General features: G+C 41.7%; 1 protein-coding gene across 1 annotated transcript in view; it reads left to right on the top strand.

Annotated features, from left to right (window-relative positions):
- Window positions 1–18,515, top strand: part of LOC124152184 (cleft lip and palate transmembrane protein 1-like protein) — a 32,414-nt gene extending 13,899 nt beyond the window's left edge. The window contains exons 10-18 of the mRNA XM_048404013.1: window positions 953–1,056; window positions 4,520–4,585; window positions 5,047–5,097; window positions 8,562–8,644; window positions 9,187–9,221; window positions 12,466–12,521; window positions 13,358–13,402; window positions 13,768–13,883; window positions 14,246–18,515. Of these exons, the coding sequence (XP_048259970.1) occupies window positions 953–1,056; window positions 4,520–4,585; window positions 5,047–5,097; window positions 8,562–8,644; window positions 9,187–9,221; window positions 12,466–12,521; window positions 13,358–13,402; window positions 13,768–13,883; window positions 14,246–14,327 (638 nt within the window). The 3' untranslated portion in view covers window positions 14,328–18,515. The remainder of the gene's footprint in view (window positions 1–952; window positions 1,057–4,519; window positions 4,586–5,046; window positions 5,098–8,561; window positions 8,645–9,186; window positions 9,222–12,465; window positions 12,522–13,357; window positions 13,403–13,767; window positions 13,884–14,245) is intronic.
- Window positions 18,516–18,599: the final 84 nt, after the last annotated feature.

Here is an 18,599-nt window from a genome sequence, read left to right as displayed (position 1 = left end):
GTTTACATTTCTCCTGGTCTCCTGGTCTCCTAGTCTCCTGGTCTCCTGGTCTCCTGGTCTCCTGGTTTACATTTCTCCTCGTCTCCTGGTCTCCTAGTCTCCGAGTCTCCTAGTCTCGTCTCCTGGTCTCCTGGTCTCCTAGTCTCCTGGTCTCCTAGTCTCCTAGTCTCCTCGTCTCCTCATCTCCTCGTCTCCTGGTCTCCTCGTCTCCTGGTCTCCTAGTCTCCTCGTCTCCTCGTCGCCTCGTCGCCTGGTCTCCTAGTCTCCTAGTCTCCTGGTCTCCTGGTCTCCTAGTCTCCTAGTCTCCTGGTTTCCTCGTCTCCTGGTCTCCTAGTCTCCTAGTCTCCTGGTCTCCTCGTCTCCTCGTCTCCTTGTTTACATGTCTCCTGGTCTCCTGGTCTCCTGGTCTCCTGGTTTACATTTCTCCTCGTCTCCTTGTTTACATGTCTCCTGGTCTCCTGGTCTCCTGGTCTCCTGGTTTACATTTCTCCTGGTTTACATTTCTCCTAGTCTCCTGGTCTCCTGGTCTCCTAGTCTCCTGGTCTCCTGGTCTCCTGGTCTCCTGGGTTACATTTCTCCTGGTTTACATTTCTCCTGGTCTCCTGGTCTCCTAGTCTCCTGGTCTCCTGGTCTCCTGGTCTCCTGGTTTACATTTCTCCTCGTCTCCTGGTCTCCTAGTCTCCGAGTCTCCTAGTCTCGTCTCCTGGTCTCCTGGTCTCCTGGTCTCCTGGTCTCCTCGTCTCCTGGTTTACATGTCTCCTCGTCTCCTGGTCTCCTCGTCTCCTGGTCTCCTGGTTTACATTTCTCCTGGTCTCCTGGTCTCCTGGTCTCCTGGAACGGCCTGTGATCTGGGTTCCTACAGTATCACATAGAAATACTTTCTGAAGGAGAACCTTCTCTACTGTGTTGTGTTTTGTCTGTTGTTGATGTTGTGACATTGTTCCTGTTCCAGTGGTGTGGCGCTGTGTGTCCACCATCATCATCTTCCTCTACCTGCTGGACGAAAACACCAGCCTCCTCGTCCTCATCCCGGCCGGTATTGGCTCCATCATCGAGGTATGTTTCACTCACATCCCCTACTTGCCCTGTTGATCAGTATCCTCCAGGCCAGTGTGTGTGTGTCATGGGGTCCTGGATTGATTTACATGTGGCTTAGCGTAGTGGTTAAGGTGGTCACTTGTTACGGTGAAGGTCTGGGTTTGATTCCCTACATGGGTACAATGTGAGATGGATGGTGTTGCCCTCCATGTTATAGCTGGTGTAAAGTAGGGTCAAATCAGGGTCAAATGAATCACACGCTTCTTGGAAGCTCCCATTTATTCATCTAAAGATAGGATTTGCAAAAAACTTGGAATCAACAAGAATCAGGTTGACAAAAACGGAATTAGAATCAAAGCATTTCAAACACTTTCTAACAGCTGGAATATTGCTAAAAGTGGCATGAAACCATCCTCACTCACTCACTCACTGCCTGCCACTCTTATACAGCTGGAATATTGCTGTCATGGTGACCAGAGTGTCTCCGGCACCCAAGGACCCGTGAAGATCCGGGGTAGAATAGGTCTTCAGCAACCCATGCTTGTCTCCCCATCAAGATCCGGGGTAGAATACGTCTTCAGCAACCCATGCTTGTCTCCCCGTGAATATCCGGGGTAGAATACATCTTCAGCAACCCATGCTTGTCTCCCCATGAAGATCCGGGGTAGAATAGATCTGCAGCAACCCATGCTTGTCTCCCCGTGAAGATCCGGGGTAGAATAGGTTTCAGCAACCCATGCTTGTCTCCCCGTGAAGATCCGGGGTAGAATAGATCTGCAGCAACCCATGCTTGTCTCCCCGTGAAGATCCGGGGTAGAATAGGTTTCAGCAACCCATGCTTGTCTCCCCGTGAAGATCCGGGGTAGAATAGGTTTCAGCAACCCATGCTTGTCTCCCCATGAAGATCCGGGGTAGAATAGATCTTCAGCAACCCATGCTTGTCTCCCCGTGAAGATCCGGGGTAGAATAGATCTTCGGCAACCCATGCTTGTCTCCCCGTGAAGATCCGGGATAGATAGATCTTCGGCAACCCATGCTTGTTATAAAAGGTTATAATGCTCATGATGCTTGTCGTGAGAGGCGACTAACAGGATCGGGTGGTTAGGCTCGCTGACTTGGTTGATGCATGTCATCGTATCCCAATCGTGTGGATCGATGCTCATGATGTCGATCACTGGATTGTGTGGTCTAGACTTGATCATTTACAGACCATCATCATATAGCTGGAATATTGCTGAGTGTGGTGTTAAACAACAAACAAGCAAACAAATCCTGCACCCAAGGTAGATGATGGGAACACAAACATATAAACACTGGTGCCCAGATACAGCGCTTATATAGGCTAAACAACGTACTTGTCATGGTAGGGCTCTGTGCTGTCAACGTACTTGTCATGTTAGGGCTCAGTGCTGTCAACATACTTGTCATGTTAGGGCTCTGTGCTGTCAACATACTTGTCATGTTAGGGCTCTGTGCTGTCAACATACTTGTCATGGTAGGGCTCTGTGCTGTCAACATACTTGTCATGGTAGGGCTCTGTGCTGTCAACATACTTGTCATGTTAGGGCTCTGTGCTGTCAACATACTTGTCATGTTAGGGCTCGGTGCTGTCAACATACTTGTCATGTTAGGGCTCTGTGCTGTCAACATACTTGTCATGGTAGGGCTCTGTGCTGTCAACATACTTGTCATGTTAGGGCTCTGTGCTGTCAACATACTTGTCATGTTAGGGCTCTGTGCTGTCAACATACTTGTCATGGTAGGGCTCTGTGCTGTCAACATACTTGTCATGTTAGGGCTCTGTGCTGTCAACATACTTGTCATGGTAGGGCTCTGTGCTGTCAACATACTTGTCATGGTAGGGCTCTGTGCTGTCAACATACCTGTCATGTTAAGGCTCTGTACTGTCAACATACTTGTCATGTTAGGGCTCTGTGCTGTCAACATACTTGTCATGGTAGGTCTCTGTGCTGTCAACATACTTGTCATGTTAAGGCTCTGTGCTGTCAACGTACTTGTCATGTTAGGGCTCTGTGCTGTCAACATACTTGTCATGGTAGGGCTCTGTGCTGTCAACATACTTGTCTTGGTAGGGCTCTGTGCTGTCAACATACTTGTCATGTTAGGGCTCTGTGCTGTCAACATACTTGTCATGGTAGGGCTCTGTGCTGTCAACATACTTGTCATGTTAAGGCTCTGTGCTGTCAACATACTTGTCATGTTAGGGCTCTGTGCTGTCAACATACTTGTCATGGTAGGGCTCTGTGCTGTCAACATACTTGTCATGTTAAGGCTCTGTGCTGTCAACGTACTTGTCATGTTAGGGCTCTGTGCTGTCAACATAGTTGTCATGGTAGGGCTCTGTGCTGTCAACATACTTGTCATGTTATGGCTCTGTGCTGTCAACATACTTGTCATGGTAGGGCTCTGTGCTGTCAACATACTTGTCATGTTAGGGCTCTGTGCTGTCAACATACTTGTCATGGTAGGGCTCTGTGCTGTCAACATACTTGTCATGTTGAGGCTCTGTGCTGTCAACGTACTTGTCATGTTAGGGCTCTGTGCTGTCAACATACTTGTCATGGTAGGGCTCTGTGCTGTCAACATACTTGTCATGTTAAGGCTCTGTGCTGTCAACATACTTGTCATGTTAGGGCTCTGTGCTGTCAACATACTTGTCATGGTAGGGCTCTGTGCTGTCAACATACTTGTCATGCTAAGGCTCTGTGCTGTCAACGTACTTGTCATGTTAGGGCTCTGTGCTGTCAACATAGTTGTCATGTTAGGGCTCTGTGCTGTCAACATACTTGTCATGGTAGGGCTCTGTGCTGTCAACATACTTGTCATGTTAATGCTCTGTGCTGTCAACGTACTGGTCATGTTAGGGCTCTGTGCTGTCAACATAGTTGTCATGGTAGGGCTCTGTGCTGTCAACATACTTGTCATGTTAGGGCTCTGTGCTGTCAACATACTTGTCATGGTAGGGCTCTGTGCTGTCAACATACTTGTCATGGTAGGGCTCTGTGCTGTCAACATACTTGTTATGTTAGGGCTCTGTGCTGTCAACATACTTGTCATGGTAGGGCTCTGTGCTGTCAACATACTTGTCATGTCAGGGCTCTGTGCTGTCAACATACTTGTCATGTTAGGGCTCTGTGCTGTCAACATACTTGTCATGGTAGGGCTCTGTGCTGTCAACATACTTGTCATGTTAAGGCTCTGTGCTGTCAACGTACTTGTCATGTTAGGGCTCTGTGCTGTCAACATACTTGTCATGGTAGGTCTCTGTGCTGTCAACGTACTTGTCATGTTAGGGCTCTGTGCTGTCAACATACTTGTCATGGTAGGGCTCAGTGCTGTCAACGTACTTGTCATGTTAGGGCTCTGTGCTGTCAACATACTTGTCATGGTAGGGCTCTGTGCTGTCATAGAATTGTTGGAGTCGTACTTGACGTGATCATGTGACTTGCTTGTTCCACAGATATGGAAAGTAACAAAAGCATTTAAGCTCAAGGTCACCTGGAATGGAATTAAGCCATCATTTGAGGTAAGCATCCATATGTTTTATGAAGTTTGGTTATAGTCTATACATTATTTGTGTGTGATGACAAGACTGTTAACAGTGGTTTGGACATTTGCAGAATTATATGGTGGATAAGAAAGTAAAATCTTCAAATCAAACATTTTGCAATACTGGCTATGTCCTGAAGTCACTGATAGGGTCAAACTTGAATTTGATTGGTTTTATTTAAAATTTTGCTTTCACAACTTTGGGATAAATACGAAGTTTTATGAAGATGGGTTAACATGTGCTTGTGTAGAATAACCTTTGTCCATATTGTGGTCCATGTGATTTCCCATGATTCTTAGTCATGTGACACAGGACAAGCTATCCTCTGAAATGGACTCCACTAGGAGGTTGTCAGTAGGCATTGTCGTGTGTCCCGTCATGTGATCTCTGAGTGGGAAGGAAGCTCCAGTAGTGTGATAATGTTCCTCTCTTCACAGTTTGGGAAGTCATCGGACAAAGAGAAAGAAACACAGCAATTTGATTCCCAGGTATGGTGTGTTCATTGTGTTAATTACATCATGAATAAATAACAATGTGTACATAACATCACAGAATAAATAACATTGTGTTAATTACATCATGAATAAATAACATGTTCATTCATCACTGAATAAATAGAATTGTGTTAATAACATCATGAATAAATAACATTGTGTTTATTACATCACTGAATAAATAACATTGTGTTAATAAAATCATGAATAAATAACATTGTGTTCACTACATCATTGAATAAATAACATTGTGTTCATTACACTCATGAATGAATAACATTGTGTTCATTACGCTCATGAATAAATAACATTGTGTTCATTACATCTCTGAATAAATAACATTGTGTTCATTACAACACTGAATAAATAACATTGTGTTCATTACATCACTGAATAAATAATATTGTTCCTTACATCATTGAATAAATAACATTGTGTTCATTACGCTCATGAATAAATAACATTGTGTTCATTACAACACTGAATAAATAACATTGTGTTCATTACATCACTGAATAAATAACATTGTGTTCATTACAACACTGAATAAATAACATTGTGTTCATTACATCACTGAATAAATAATATTGTTCCTTACATCATTGAATAAATAACATTGTGTTCATTACAACACTGAATAAACAACATTGTGTTCATTACACTCATGAATAAATAACATTGTGTTCATTACATCACTGAATAAATAACATTGTGTTCATAACAACACTGAATAAATAACATTGTGTTCATTACATCACTGAATAAATAATATTGTGTTCATTACACTCATGAATAAATAATATTGTTCCTTACATCATTGAATAAATAACATTGTGTTCATTACATCATAAATAGATAACAGAGGTTGGCAAATGACTACCTTGAAAAATATCTTGTGGCGACTAAATTCCGTTGCTTCACATACGTAGACACAAATATGAATAATTTGATTGACATTTGCGACACCATTTTCTCAATCGCCACTGTTTTCACGGTCGCAATGGAACGCATATACTGTACTCATCGTTTGTTTCATTAACATTCCCATAACTCAATGCAGTTTTACGAGGGATTCGGTTCAGGAAACTCTTTCAACACCGTAGACCGGTACACCGGCCAAGAATCCTCGAGTCCCCAGACACTGTAGGCCGGTAGGCCAGCCAAGCCGTAGTCACGTCAAAATAGGATATAATTTTATGAACATATTCATTTATTTATTAAATCTAACACATTTCACAATGTTTGAAATACGTATTCCATTTCAATTTATAATTTTTATCGATAGATTAAAAAATTATTCACCATTTCCCGCAATGTTGATTAGCTGCCTTAGGTCACATGCTCCAATTTGACCAATCACGAATCTTGTAGCAGATTTCGGCTAGAAAGCGTCATTAGAAACCAATGTTTATCCAATAAAATTCCATGTGAGTATTGCAACAGATAAGAAAAAAACTCCAGGTGATGTTACGACCGTGTAGATGAAAAAACAAGCTTTCTAGCGGTGTGTCATATGATAGTCTTCATTTTATTCAGAAGAACGTTCGAAAACGGAGGTATTTCTTCATCTTACTGAGTGCCTTTTGCGGGAAATAAATGATTTCATTGTTGCTAATTTAAGAAAAAAGGGAACCTGGAACAATATTCATTGCATAAGGTAATTGTAACACCATTTACAATACCGGTATTCGCTTTTAATGTCTTATCTCTTTGAATATATTCGGTTACGATCTAAACACACATTGTCGAAAACCTATAGAAATCTGTTAATGACAGGTTGTTGTCTCCTGCATGCCAACGAAACGAACAGCAGATCGTGGAAAACATGTGTGCTAATAATAACTGTACTCGCGAATTATTCCTCCTAAAGTCGACAATGAACAGAAATACATAATTATAATGTAATTACTATTTTATTTCAGTTGACAATGTTCATGGGATAAGCAAGGATATACCTATGTCATCTACTAAAATAAAGTACATCATTCGAGGCACAAATAACAAAAATCAAGTACACTAATATACAATTTCAAGCCTAGTGCTATGACTTGTACATTTTATAATAGTTATTTGATAAAAGATAATTTCAAATGTTTTTGGCTACCTAAAATTTTGGCTTGTCTCGTTGATTTTACCACTGGCTACCTGGAAAAACATTGTGTTCATTACATCATTGAATAAATAACATTGTGAACATCACGTCATTATCATAAAGTAACTGTGTTAATGACTATTATTGAATAAATAACATTGTGAACATCACGTCATTATCAAACAAGTAACTGTGTTAATGACTATTATTGAATAAATAACATTGTGAACATCACGTCATTATCAAACAAGTAACTGTGTTAATGACTATTATTGAATAAATAACATTGTGAACATCACGTCATTATCAAACAAGTAACTGTGTTAATGACTATTATTGAATAAATAACATTGTGAACATCACGTCATTATCAAACAAGTAACTGTGTTAATGACTATTATTGAATAAATAACATTGTGAACATCACGTCATTATCAAACAAGTAACTGTGTTAATGACTATTATTGAATAAATAACATTGTGAACATCACGTCATTATCAAATAAGTAACTGTGTTAATGACTATTATTGAATAAATAACATTGTGAACATCACGTCATTATCAAATAAGTAACTGTGTTAATGACTATTATTGAATAAATAACATTGTGAACATCACGTCATTATCAAACAAGTAACTGTGTTAATGACTATTATTGAATAAATAACATTGTGAACATCACGTCATTATCAAATAAGTAACTGTGTTAATGACTATTATTGAATAAATAACATTGTGAACATCACGTCATTATCATAAAGTAACTGTGTTAATGACTATTATTGAATAAATAACATTGTGAACATCACGTCATTATCATAAAGTAACTGTGTTAATGACTATTATTGAATAAATAACATTGTGAACATCACGTCATTATCAAACAAGTAACTGTGTTAATGACTATTATTGAATAAATAACATTGTGAACATCACGTCATTATCAAACAAGTAACTGTGTTAATGACTATTATTGAATAAATAACATTGTGAACATCACGTCATTATCAAACAAGTAACTGTGTTAATGACTATTATTGAATAAATAACATTGTGAACATCACGTCATTATCAAACAAGTAACTGTGTTAATGACTATTATTGAATAAATAACAGGTTTGTAGGATAGAAACACTTTTTCACTCAAACTGATGGAAATCTAAAGTTGAAGTCAAAGAGCTTGAATTTACTTTAGAAATGAATTTGTGATAATACTGTTTAAAGTTCTTCTAGACAGATCATGTGTTGTGGATAACTAAAGTACAGAATAACTTGTACAGTAATAACTGAACATTAGACTGAAGGTGCTGGTTGCTGGTTGCTGGTGTACATTGTGGAAATGATGAACTGTTGTGTGTGTTCCAGGCTATGAAGTACTTGTCCTACGTCCTGTATCCGCTGTGTATAGCAGGGGCTGGCTACTCTCTGTTCTACGTGCAACATAAAAGGTGGGTGCCATAGCAAGGTGAATACTACACATATCGGTCGACAAAATTAGTGGAAAATCTTTTCAATTAGCATCTGCTATTCTTGATCCTGATCGGTCAAGGTCTGTTTTTGTTCAAGTCTTGTTGTATATTTAAGGGACTCTGTTGTATGTTCAAGGGACCCAGTTGTATGTTCAAGGGAATTTGTTGTGTTCAAGCGAGCCTGTTGCCTTCAAGGATCTCTGTTGTATGTTCAAGGGACTAATTTGACATCTTGTTGTCCAGCAATTATCACTTCTTCAAGTGGCACTACGTTGGTATGATGAACAAGGGAGATAATTCCATGGATATACAACTTCTTGTTACTATGAATGCAACATTACCACACCTGTTGGATGAAGAAAGATTCAGTAGAGACTTGTGAAATATGGAAATGATGGTTCTGACAACGAGCTTTGTCATCAGCGACAGGCCCACTTCATGCAAGTCTCTCCAGCAGCTCTTTATTTGACAGATGGATGGATATTGACAGATGCTGATGTTTATGATGTTGTTATTTTCAGCTGGTACTCCTGGTGTATACACAGTTCTGTTAATGGTAAGTGCTAACCTTCGTCGCCACCATTCACGCCTGCTGCACCCAGTCAGCCTGTCTAATGGTAAAGGCAGCCTGAGTAATGGTAGAGGCAGCCTGTGTAATGGTAGAGGCAGCCTGTCTAAGGGTAGAGTCAGCCTGAGTAATGGTAGAGGCAGCCTGTGTAATAGTAGAGGCAGCCTGAGTAATGGTAGAGGCAGCCTGAGTAACGGTAGAGGCAGCCTGTGTAATGGTAGAGGCAGCCTGTCTAAGGGTAGAGGCAGCCTGAGTAATGGTAGAGGCAGCCTGTGTAATAGTAGAGGCAGCCTGAGTAATGGTAGAGGCAGCCTGAGTAATGGTAGAGGCAGCCTGAGTAATGGTAGAGGCAGCCTGTGTAATGGTAGAGGCAGCCTGTCTAAGGGTAGAGGCAGCCTGAGTAATGGTAGAGGCAGCCTGTGTAATAGTAGAGGCAGCCTGAGTAATGGTAGAGGCAGCCTGAGTAATGGTAGAGGCAGCCTGAGTAACGGTAGAGGCAGCCTGTGTAATGGTAGAGGCAGCCTGTCTAAGGGTAGAGGCAGCCTGAGTAATGGTAGAGGCAGCCTGTGTAATAGTAGAGGCAGCCTGAGTAATGGTAGAGGCAGCCTGAGTAATGGTAGAGGCAGCCTGTGTAATGGTAGAGGCAGCCTGTGTAATGGTAGAGGCAGCCTGTGTAATGGTAGAGGCAGCCTGAGTAATGGTAGAGGCAGCCTGTAATGGTAGAGGCAGCCTGAGTAATGATGGTAGAGGCAGCCTGAGTAATGGTAGAGGCAGCCTGAGTAATGGTAGAGGCAGCCTGTGTAATGGTAGAGGCAGCCTGAGTAATGGTAGAGGCAGCCTGAGTAATGGTAGAGTCAGCCTGAGTAATGGTAGAGGCAGCCTGTGTAATGGTAGAGGCAGCCTGTCTAATGGTAGAGGCAGCCTGAGTAATGGTAGAGGCAGCCTGAGTAATGGTAGAGGCAGCCTGTGTAATGGTAGAGGCAGCCTGAGTAATGGTAGAGGCAGCCTGAGTAACGGTAGAGGCAGCCTGTGTAATGGTAGAGGCAGCCTGTCTAAGGGTAGAGGCAGCCTGAGTAATGGTAGAGGCAGCCTGTGTAATAGTAGAGGCAGCCTGAGTAATGGTAGAGGCAGCCTGAGTAATGGTAGAGGCAGCCTGTGTAATGGTAGAGGCAGACTGTGTAATGGTAGAGGTAGCCTGTGTAATGGTAGAGGCAGCCTGAGTAATGGTAGAGGCAGCCTGTAATGGTAGAGGCAGCCTGAGTAATGATGGTAGAGGCAGCCTGAGTAATGGTAGAGGCAGCCTGAGTAATGGTAGAGGCAGCCTGTGTAATGGTAGAGGCAGCCTGAGTAATGGTAGAGGCAGCCTGAGTAATGGTAGAGTCAGCCTGAGTAATGGTAGAGGCAGCCTGTGTAATGGTAGAGGCAGCCTGTCTAATGGTAGAGGCAGCCTGAGTAATGGTAGAGGCAGCCTGAGTAATGGTAGAGGCAGCCTGTGTAATGGTAGAGGCAGCCTGTCTAATGGTAGAGGCAGCCTGAGTAATGGTAGAGGCAGCCTGTGTAATGGTAGAGGCAGCCTGTGTAATGGTAGAGGCAGCCTGAGTAATGGTAGAGTCAGCCTGAGTAATGGTAGAGGCAGCCTGAGTAATGGTAGAGGTAGCCTGTGTAATAGTAGAGGTAGCCTGTGTAATGGTAGAGGCAGCCTGTCTAAGGGTAGAGGCAGCCTGAGTAATGGTAGAGGCAGCCTGTGTAATGGTAGAGGCAGCCTGAGTAATGGTAGAGGCAGCCTGTGTAATGGTAGAGGTAGCCTGTGTAATGGTAGAGGCAGCCTGTCTTATGGTAGAGGAAGCCTGTGTAATGGTAGAGGCAGCCTGTGTAATGGTAGAGGCAGCCTGTGTAATGGTAGAGGCAGCCTGTCTAAGGGTAGAGACAGCCTGAGTAATGGTAGAGGCAGCCTGTGTAATGGTAGAGGCAGCCTGAGGCCTGACAGTGTAGACTTTGTTGTCCTCCTTCTTGTCATTTTGGTAGCAGTACATTACTCCAGACTTAATTTTGCAGAAATGTCAATATCGTTGATCACTCTGCGTCATTGGTCCCTCCACAGAGCATGTACTGCAAGTTTCTAAAAAGGAAGACGACATGACAACATCATTTCAACAGAAATAGTTTGTTCTAATATATTGTTGTATATTGATCGACAATCTCATTTCAATCGGATCTTTTACTGTGATATGATGCCTCTGTGCATGAAGATCTGAAGACGCCTGTTGGAGGTCATGTCAGGTGAACTTTCCATCCAGCCAATCAGCATGGAGACTTCTACATTCTCAGTTTGACTGAGCAACTATTCCTACCAGCATGGTTGATTTGTGTATCTTAAGTGAACTAAACCGACCTACTCTAAATGTAGAGGAAGACCACGTTATGATAGTGTTGTAGAAATGTCATACAGCGTCTCTCTCCAAGCACTGTGCCATCTTCACCAAAACAGGAATACCATGGAAGGAATATTACTGTCTTCATTTTTTTCTGTAGTACAAATCAAGATCTCTGTATTGAGGTGGTAGAGAAATAAGACCGAATAGTTTTAGAAGAGCTGACATCTGATTGGTCCAAGACCCCAGTGACAATCCACACATCCGTCAATTAGGCTGAATGGTCATGTCTGGTGAGATCATTTGAGGTAAGGTCATGTGTGGTGAGGTCATGTGTGGTCATGACCTCACCACACATGACCTCACCTCAAATGATCTCACCAGACATGACCTTACCACACCCGGCCTCCCCACACATGATCTCACCACACATGATCTCACCACACATGATCTCACCACACATGATCTCACCACACATGATCTCACCACACATGACCTCACCACACATGATCTCACCACACATGACCTCACCTCAAATGATCTCACCAGACATGACCTTACCAGACCCGGCCTCCCCACACATGATCTCACCACACATGATCTCACCACACATGATCTCACCACACATGATCTCACCACACATGACCTCACTACACACCTCACCTCACCTCACACGACCTCACCTCACACAACCTCACGTATGGAGGTATTGTGTTGGAGTAAAAGTTTTGATTGTAATGAGATTGTATTGAGCGATATCAGTCATGCCAAATAATATTATTGACTGTGATGTAATGCTCTCTCGTTCAAGAACTCAATTGTTTTTTCAGTTGATATAATTCTGTGTTTCTGTTTTACAGGGGTGTATGCATTTGGCTTCATCTTCATGTTACCACAGTTGTTTGTTAATTATAAGGTGAGTTCAATACTGGTACATTCCGGGGCCCCGGGCAGATTGACAGTAAACCCCCGGGCCACTTGTTTGTTAATTATAAGGTGAGTTCAATACTGGAACATTCCAGGGCCCCGGGCAGATTGACAGTAAACCCCCGGGCCACTTGTTTGTTAATTATAAGGTGAGTTCAATACTGGTACATTCCGGGGCCCCGGGCAGATTGACAGTAAACCCCCGGGCCACTTGTTTGTTAATTATAAGGTGAGTTCAATACTGGTACATTCCGGGGCCCCGGGCAGATCGATAGTAAACCCCCGGGCCACTTGTTTGTTAATTATAAGGTGAGTTCAATACTGGAACATTCCGGGGCCCCAGGCAGATTGACAGTAAACCCCCGGGCCACTTGTTTGTTAATTATAAGGTGAGTTCAATACTGGTACATTCCGGGGCCCCGGGCAGATTGACAGTAAACCCCCGGGCCACTTGTTTGTTAATTATAAGGTGAGTTCAATACTGGAACATTCCGGGGCCCCGGGCAGATCGATAGTAAACCCCCGGGCCACTTGTTTGCAGGACAGCAACTATTGTGGGTATGTTGTATTGTTAACTATCTTGGTGGGAGTACACCTAGTCTATCACATTGCAGTGTAAAGTGTGGATGTATTCTTATCTGTTACCATTCACTGATGTCAGCACAGTATTTATGTATATATGTGTCATCATTCACTGATGTCAGCACAGTATTTATGTATATTTGTGTCATCATTCACTGATGTCAGCACAGTATTTACATGTATTTGTGTCACCATTCATCAAGTATTTAAGTGGACATTATAAACTTTTTTTTCTGTTTTCAGCTAAAATCGGTAGCTCATCTCCCCTGGAGGGCTTTCATGTACAAAGTAAGTACCGTTGTCAAGTACCGTTGTCAAGTACCATTGTCAAGTGCTGTTTCAATCTCTTAAAATAGTGAGTGAGTGAGTATGGTTTTACGCCGCTTTTAGCAATATTCCATCAATATCACGGCGGGGGACACCAGAAATGGGCTTCCCACATTGTACCCATGTTGGGAATCAGTGTGACGAGCGAACGCTTTAACCACTACATAAACTCTGTAATGATGATATGTATTTAATGAAATAAACAATAAATTATATTTTGTATTTGCAATGACACCTCCAACCCCGTGACATAAATGAACGACAACCTGACCTCCTGACCTCACTCCCTGGAGATTTTCAACATGATAATTTGGTCTGTTTTGTAGGCATTCAACACATTTATTGATGATGTATTTGCCTTCATCATCGTCATGCCAACTGCTCACAGACTTGCCTGTTTCCGTGACGATGTGGTGTTCTTGATCTACTTATACCAAAGATGGTTTGTATATATTTGTTAGTGCTTGAGTGTTTTGTGTGTAACAAAAATATTTTGCCAGTTCTTGAAATTGACATGTTTTTGGCTATAGAAGAACGGCATCTGACAAGACAAATGTCATACACAGTCATACAAGGTCGGTTATTGTCATAATTGCTTGATCTACTTGTGTAAACAACCTGACTTCACTTGACACGGAACATGGCACTAGATCTAGCCTCCATCACGTTGTTTATTCAGAGCATCAGGTCATTGTGTCCAGCCATGTGCTGTGGACCTGACATGACAATATTCTCCAGTATGTCTATTTTCTGAGATGGACACACAGTTTTCTGCCTCCATTTCCTGACTTCCATTATTTACAGGCTGTACCCAGTGGACAAGACCCGGGTCAACGAGTTCGGCCAGTCCTTCGAGCAGGAAGACAAAGCCAAGAAGACAAACTGAGGGCATCGTGGAGAAAGCTGGCATGTTTATCCCGACTTGATCACACTGGGCCCTGTTTACTGCTACTGAAAATCTCATGAGAATATCAAAGTGTCTATTCAGATTTGAAAATTATAGAAAAATATTAGGCTTAAAAAAATAAAAGAATTGGCTCTCAGGCAATGTTTTGTGAAAATATAGTCTGGGTGATTGGTGTCATTTTTTTGGTTGTTCAAACTGGTATGTAACCAAATAAACAGTTGTGTAACCAAATAAACAGTTGTGTAACCAGATAAACAATTGTGTACAATCAGCTTTTGGAAAGGGCCCTCCCATATCAATGTATTCCTTGATAAGTAAAGTACTGCAATACAGTATTTGACTACGTTGAATTTGGAATATTTAAGGATTTTTTTATATTGTTTTAAAAATGGAAATGAAAATGAAACGTGTGGCGAACTTTGTGATGATGCGGGCGGTGCCTGAGAACCAAGACTATTTTTTTAGCCTTACTTTCCAAAGCTGTTTAATATATGCAATCAGTTTAGGGCAGAAAACGATAGTTGTTACAGAATATGTGAATGATAGCTGTATGTTCAGGACAAAAGGGTCGTGTGGCCAGTCATCTGAGGCGGCATTTTGTTGTGCAGTGTTGTGTCAGAACAGACTCTAGATTCCTGTTCCAGTCCAGATTGGAGACACGGGAGGTCATGATATGTATGTCAACACAATCAGGTTGTAAATAGTTCATCATCTTTCCAGTTTCCATGTCTTGTTTCCAGCATCAGCTGTCTGTGTTTATGTGTCTCTCATCTCCTGGAGGTTCTAAATGACTGACCCACTCAAACTACAAAGATTTTATGTCAATCAGCTACCACCCACCTCAATATTCATCATCCCGCTGTGCGAGACATTTAACATGTTTTCGTTTTTTATACAATATTTTCCTCAGTAGGACAAAAATAGGATCCCCTGCCTGTGTTTTCAGTGCTTTCAACCTCTCCATCTTCTAAGGCACCGCGATTCGGTGTGCAGAGTTGCGTCACTTGGGCAGGCCAGAAACCTATGATTTTGGGTTTGAATCCTAGTTCGCCCCGATTATGTTTCTAGGTTTGTCAGCACCATACCAGTGCTCGTGGGTTTCACCGAAGTGGTAAACGTCTAAGACCTGCATCACTTCGGGCTTTCCTCCAACACTAAACTGACACACTGCGATATAACTGTTATGAATACTGTTAAAAGCAGCGTTAAACCCAACTCACTCATTCACTCTTCCTGGAACTAAGCTTCAGAGACACGAGCACTGACGAGCACTGACGGGCACTGATGGGCACTGACGGGCACTGACGAGCACTGCACTGGGGGCACAATCTTGGTGCGCTCAGATCTGGTGCCTTAGACAATGTATCACTTGTATTGTCAATTGTTTAATTAAAAAAAAATGGGCGTGGAGATGAGGAAACACAAAACATAATTTAAATAAGAATGTCCTTTAAGAATGTTGATTGTTTCTAGTAACTGTATTTATGTGTGAATATCTTCAGGTATTGGCGTATTAGACTTGAAATCCAGCTTGACATGTTAATGTCTGCCATGGTTTGTGTGGCATTGGGATTTGTTCATGTTTCGGCCTTCTATTAATTAGTCTTAACACCAGCAAAACCGATTCAGACTATTTCAGTTTTTTTTGGTATTCTGTATGATGTTGATTGCCCTGACTATCTGGAGTCATTAGAGGAGACAACACAGGAATCCTCTACACACCATGAGGGTGTGGGGCAGTGGGGTAGCCTAGTGGTTACAGCGTTCGCTCTTCATGTTGATGGCCCGGGTTCCCGACATGGGTACAATGTGTGAAACCCATTTCTGGTGTCTCCTGCCGTGATGCTGCTGGAACATTGCTAAAAGCGGCGGAAAACCATACTCACTCACTCACTCACTGGCGTTCCTCACACACATGCAACTTAGTGTAAACAGAAGCTCCTGACACCACCACCACATACACTGTAACATTGTAGCATATGGATGAAACTTACCCTGTGTGGAGCTTGCTGTATTAGGCGACGGTTGGTCAGGCTTTCTGACTTGATTGATGCATGTCATTATATCCCAATTGCGTGGATTGATGCTCATAATGTCAATCACTGGATTGACTGGTCAAGACTCGATTATTTATAGACCACCTTCATACAGCTGGAATATTGCTGACTGTGGCGTTAAACCACAAACAATGACTAGCTGGTTGGTCAAGTGTGCTGTACTCTGTCCGTCCCAAGTGTCATGGGTGGCTTAGTCAGGCTCATTGATTGGTCTTCAGTAACAGTGGGTTGAGCACTTCAAAGTATGTAGGTCGTGTCGTGTACAACCTTATAAAAGGGAATACGCTCCAATAGTCCTGTTTTTTTGTTATGCTGTACATAGGAACACTACTCCACTACGTAGTCATGTCTCTACTGTCAGCACAGTATGAGTGTCAGCTGAAAAAACCCCAATTCCTCACACTAGATTGCAGAGACACAAGACATAATAAAGGTGATGCACCACATAGACATCCAGGTACCAGTCTTTGTGAAAAGGTTTCTCTGCAGCATGGGGCATGGTGCTTGGACTTTGATCTCTGGCTAAGATATCTGTCACATATACTAATGTTACTATTGTTTAAACTTAACTTATGTATACTTGGACCTTGTGCGAGTGAACCAAACACACTTTGAGCCAAGGCCAGACTTTTTGGGGGGATTGGTATAATTGGCCCCAAACTTCAGGTCACTAGGTCAAAGATTATAAAGAAAGAAATATATAATCTCAAATATATTTGTTTAATTTCTTGTTGTGAATTGTCATATTTTGTAGTGTTTTGAACTTTTAAAGATATATGTGAAACAGGCTGTATTATATTATTGTATTGTAAATAATTTAGGTGTGTTGATAGTGGCAGTAAATGAGTGGGGATTTTTAACACTCTACTTGTTTGATGTTGGCAAAATAAGGAAAACACTGTGTGTCATTTATTTAATTTTTTTCACATTTCAATTTTTCGGAGTCAGCAGATTAAACCAAGTTTTACAACATTTCTAGGCTAAGGTGAACGTGGGTTCGATATCCTGGTTTGCCCAAATATGTTTCTAGGTTTATCCCTGATCGTGGGTTTCACCCAAGTGGTAACATCTGAAACCTGCATCACTTCGGGCTTTCATTCCACATTAAGACACCCTGTGATATAAGTGGAATACTGTACAAAGCGGCGTTTAAACCAATCAACTCACTCTAAGACCATGACATTGTACACGTACAGCATACATACTGATGATACAACTGCATATAATTCCATAATTATTTTTGTTTTATTTGTTCATAGACAATCTTTTGTTTAGTGCTTACCGCTTATAATTCCATCATTATGTTTGTGTTTTCATGTTATGTGTTGAGAGACAATCTTTTGTTTACAGTAAAACCTTGTTAAGCTCTCTAGCTTTATTTTCTTTACTTCAAAACAATTTCTCATTTAAAGCTAAAACAACAAATGTGAAAATAATTAGCAATGAGTTTGATGAAGGACATAAGGTAGTACTTCTTGCTGTGCAGACACTCTTGCATCCAGTGTCCATCAGATTAGACTCAAATGTATATAAGGTATTTTACCAAATGTTTACATTGACCTCTGACACCATGCCTATGACACAGGAAGTCATCTGTCGACACATTGCATGTATCAAAGTAACGCAATCTGTCAATGATCAGACAACAGGCATGTCCTCAATGTGAAGTATGGTAAACAAACATGTTTACGTCAGTTCTTTTAGTAAACAGTCACCCAATCTGTTTGTTTCCTTGACAGAGGAGTCTGTGTTGAAGATTTGGAATATTGTCTCTATTTTGAATCTTAGTGTAAGACATTTACCAGAAAGCAATTTTTTTTTTTATCAATGTCTTGACTTTCATGCCTGAGATGAAATAATGACAAGAGATTACGTTGATCATATACAAGTATGTACATCAATTATTATCACAAGCATGTTGGTGAACATTACATTTTCTACAACTGACATATTGATGATGGTGATGGTCGGAGGGTATTGTAGGAGTGTCGGTGTACATGTGTGGTGGTGACTTCCGATCAACAAGGGACAGTTACTGTACTTTCTACTTCCATTATAATATGAGGATACTGTTGATTGTTTTGTACCTTGATAAATGGTATTGAACTCAGACCTTGTTGATTGTACCTGACTCTTCCGTGGACGAATACTGTGGTGAGGGAGAGACTTGTCTTTTCACTGATTGAAACACTGT

Source organism: Haliotis rufescens, unplaced genomic scaffold (assembly GCF_023055435.1).
Source record: "Haliotis rufescens isolate VD_foot unplaced genomic scaffold, xgHalRufe1.0.p SCAF_30, whole genome shotgun sequence".
Lineage (NCBI taxonomy): Eukaryota > Metazoa > Mollusca > Gastropoda > Lepetellida > Haliotidae > Haliotis > Haliotis rufescens.
The sequence above is the reverse complement of the archived record's forward strand: the minus strand, read 5'-3'. Positions and strand labels throughout refer to the sequence as shown.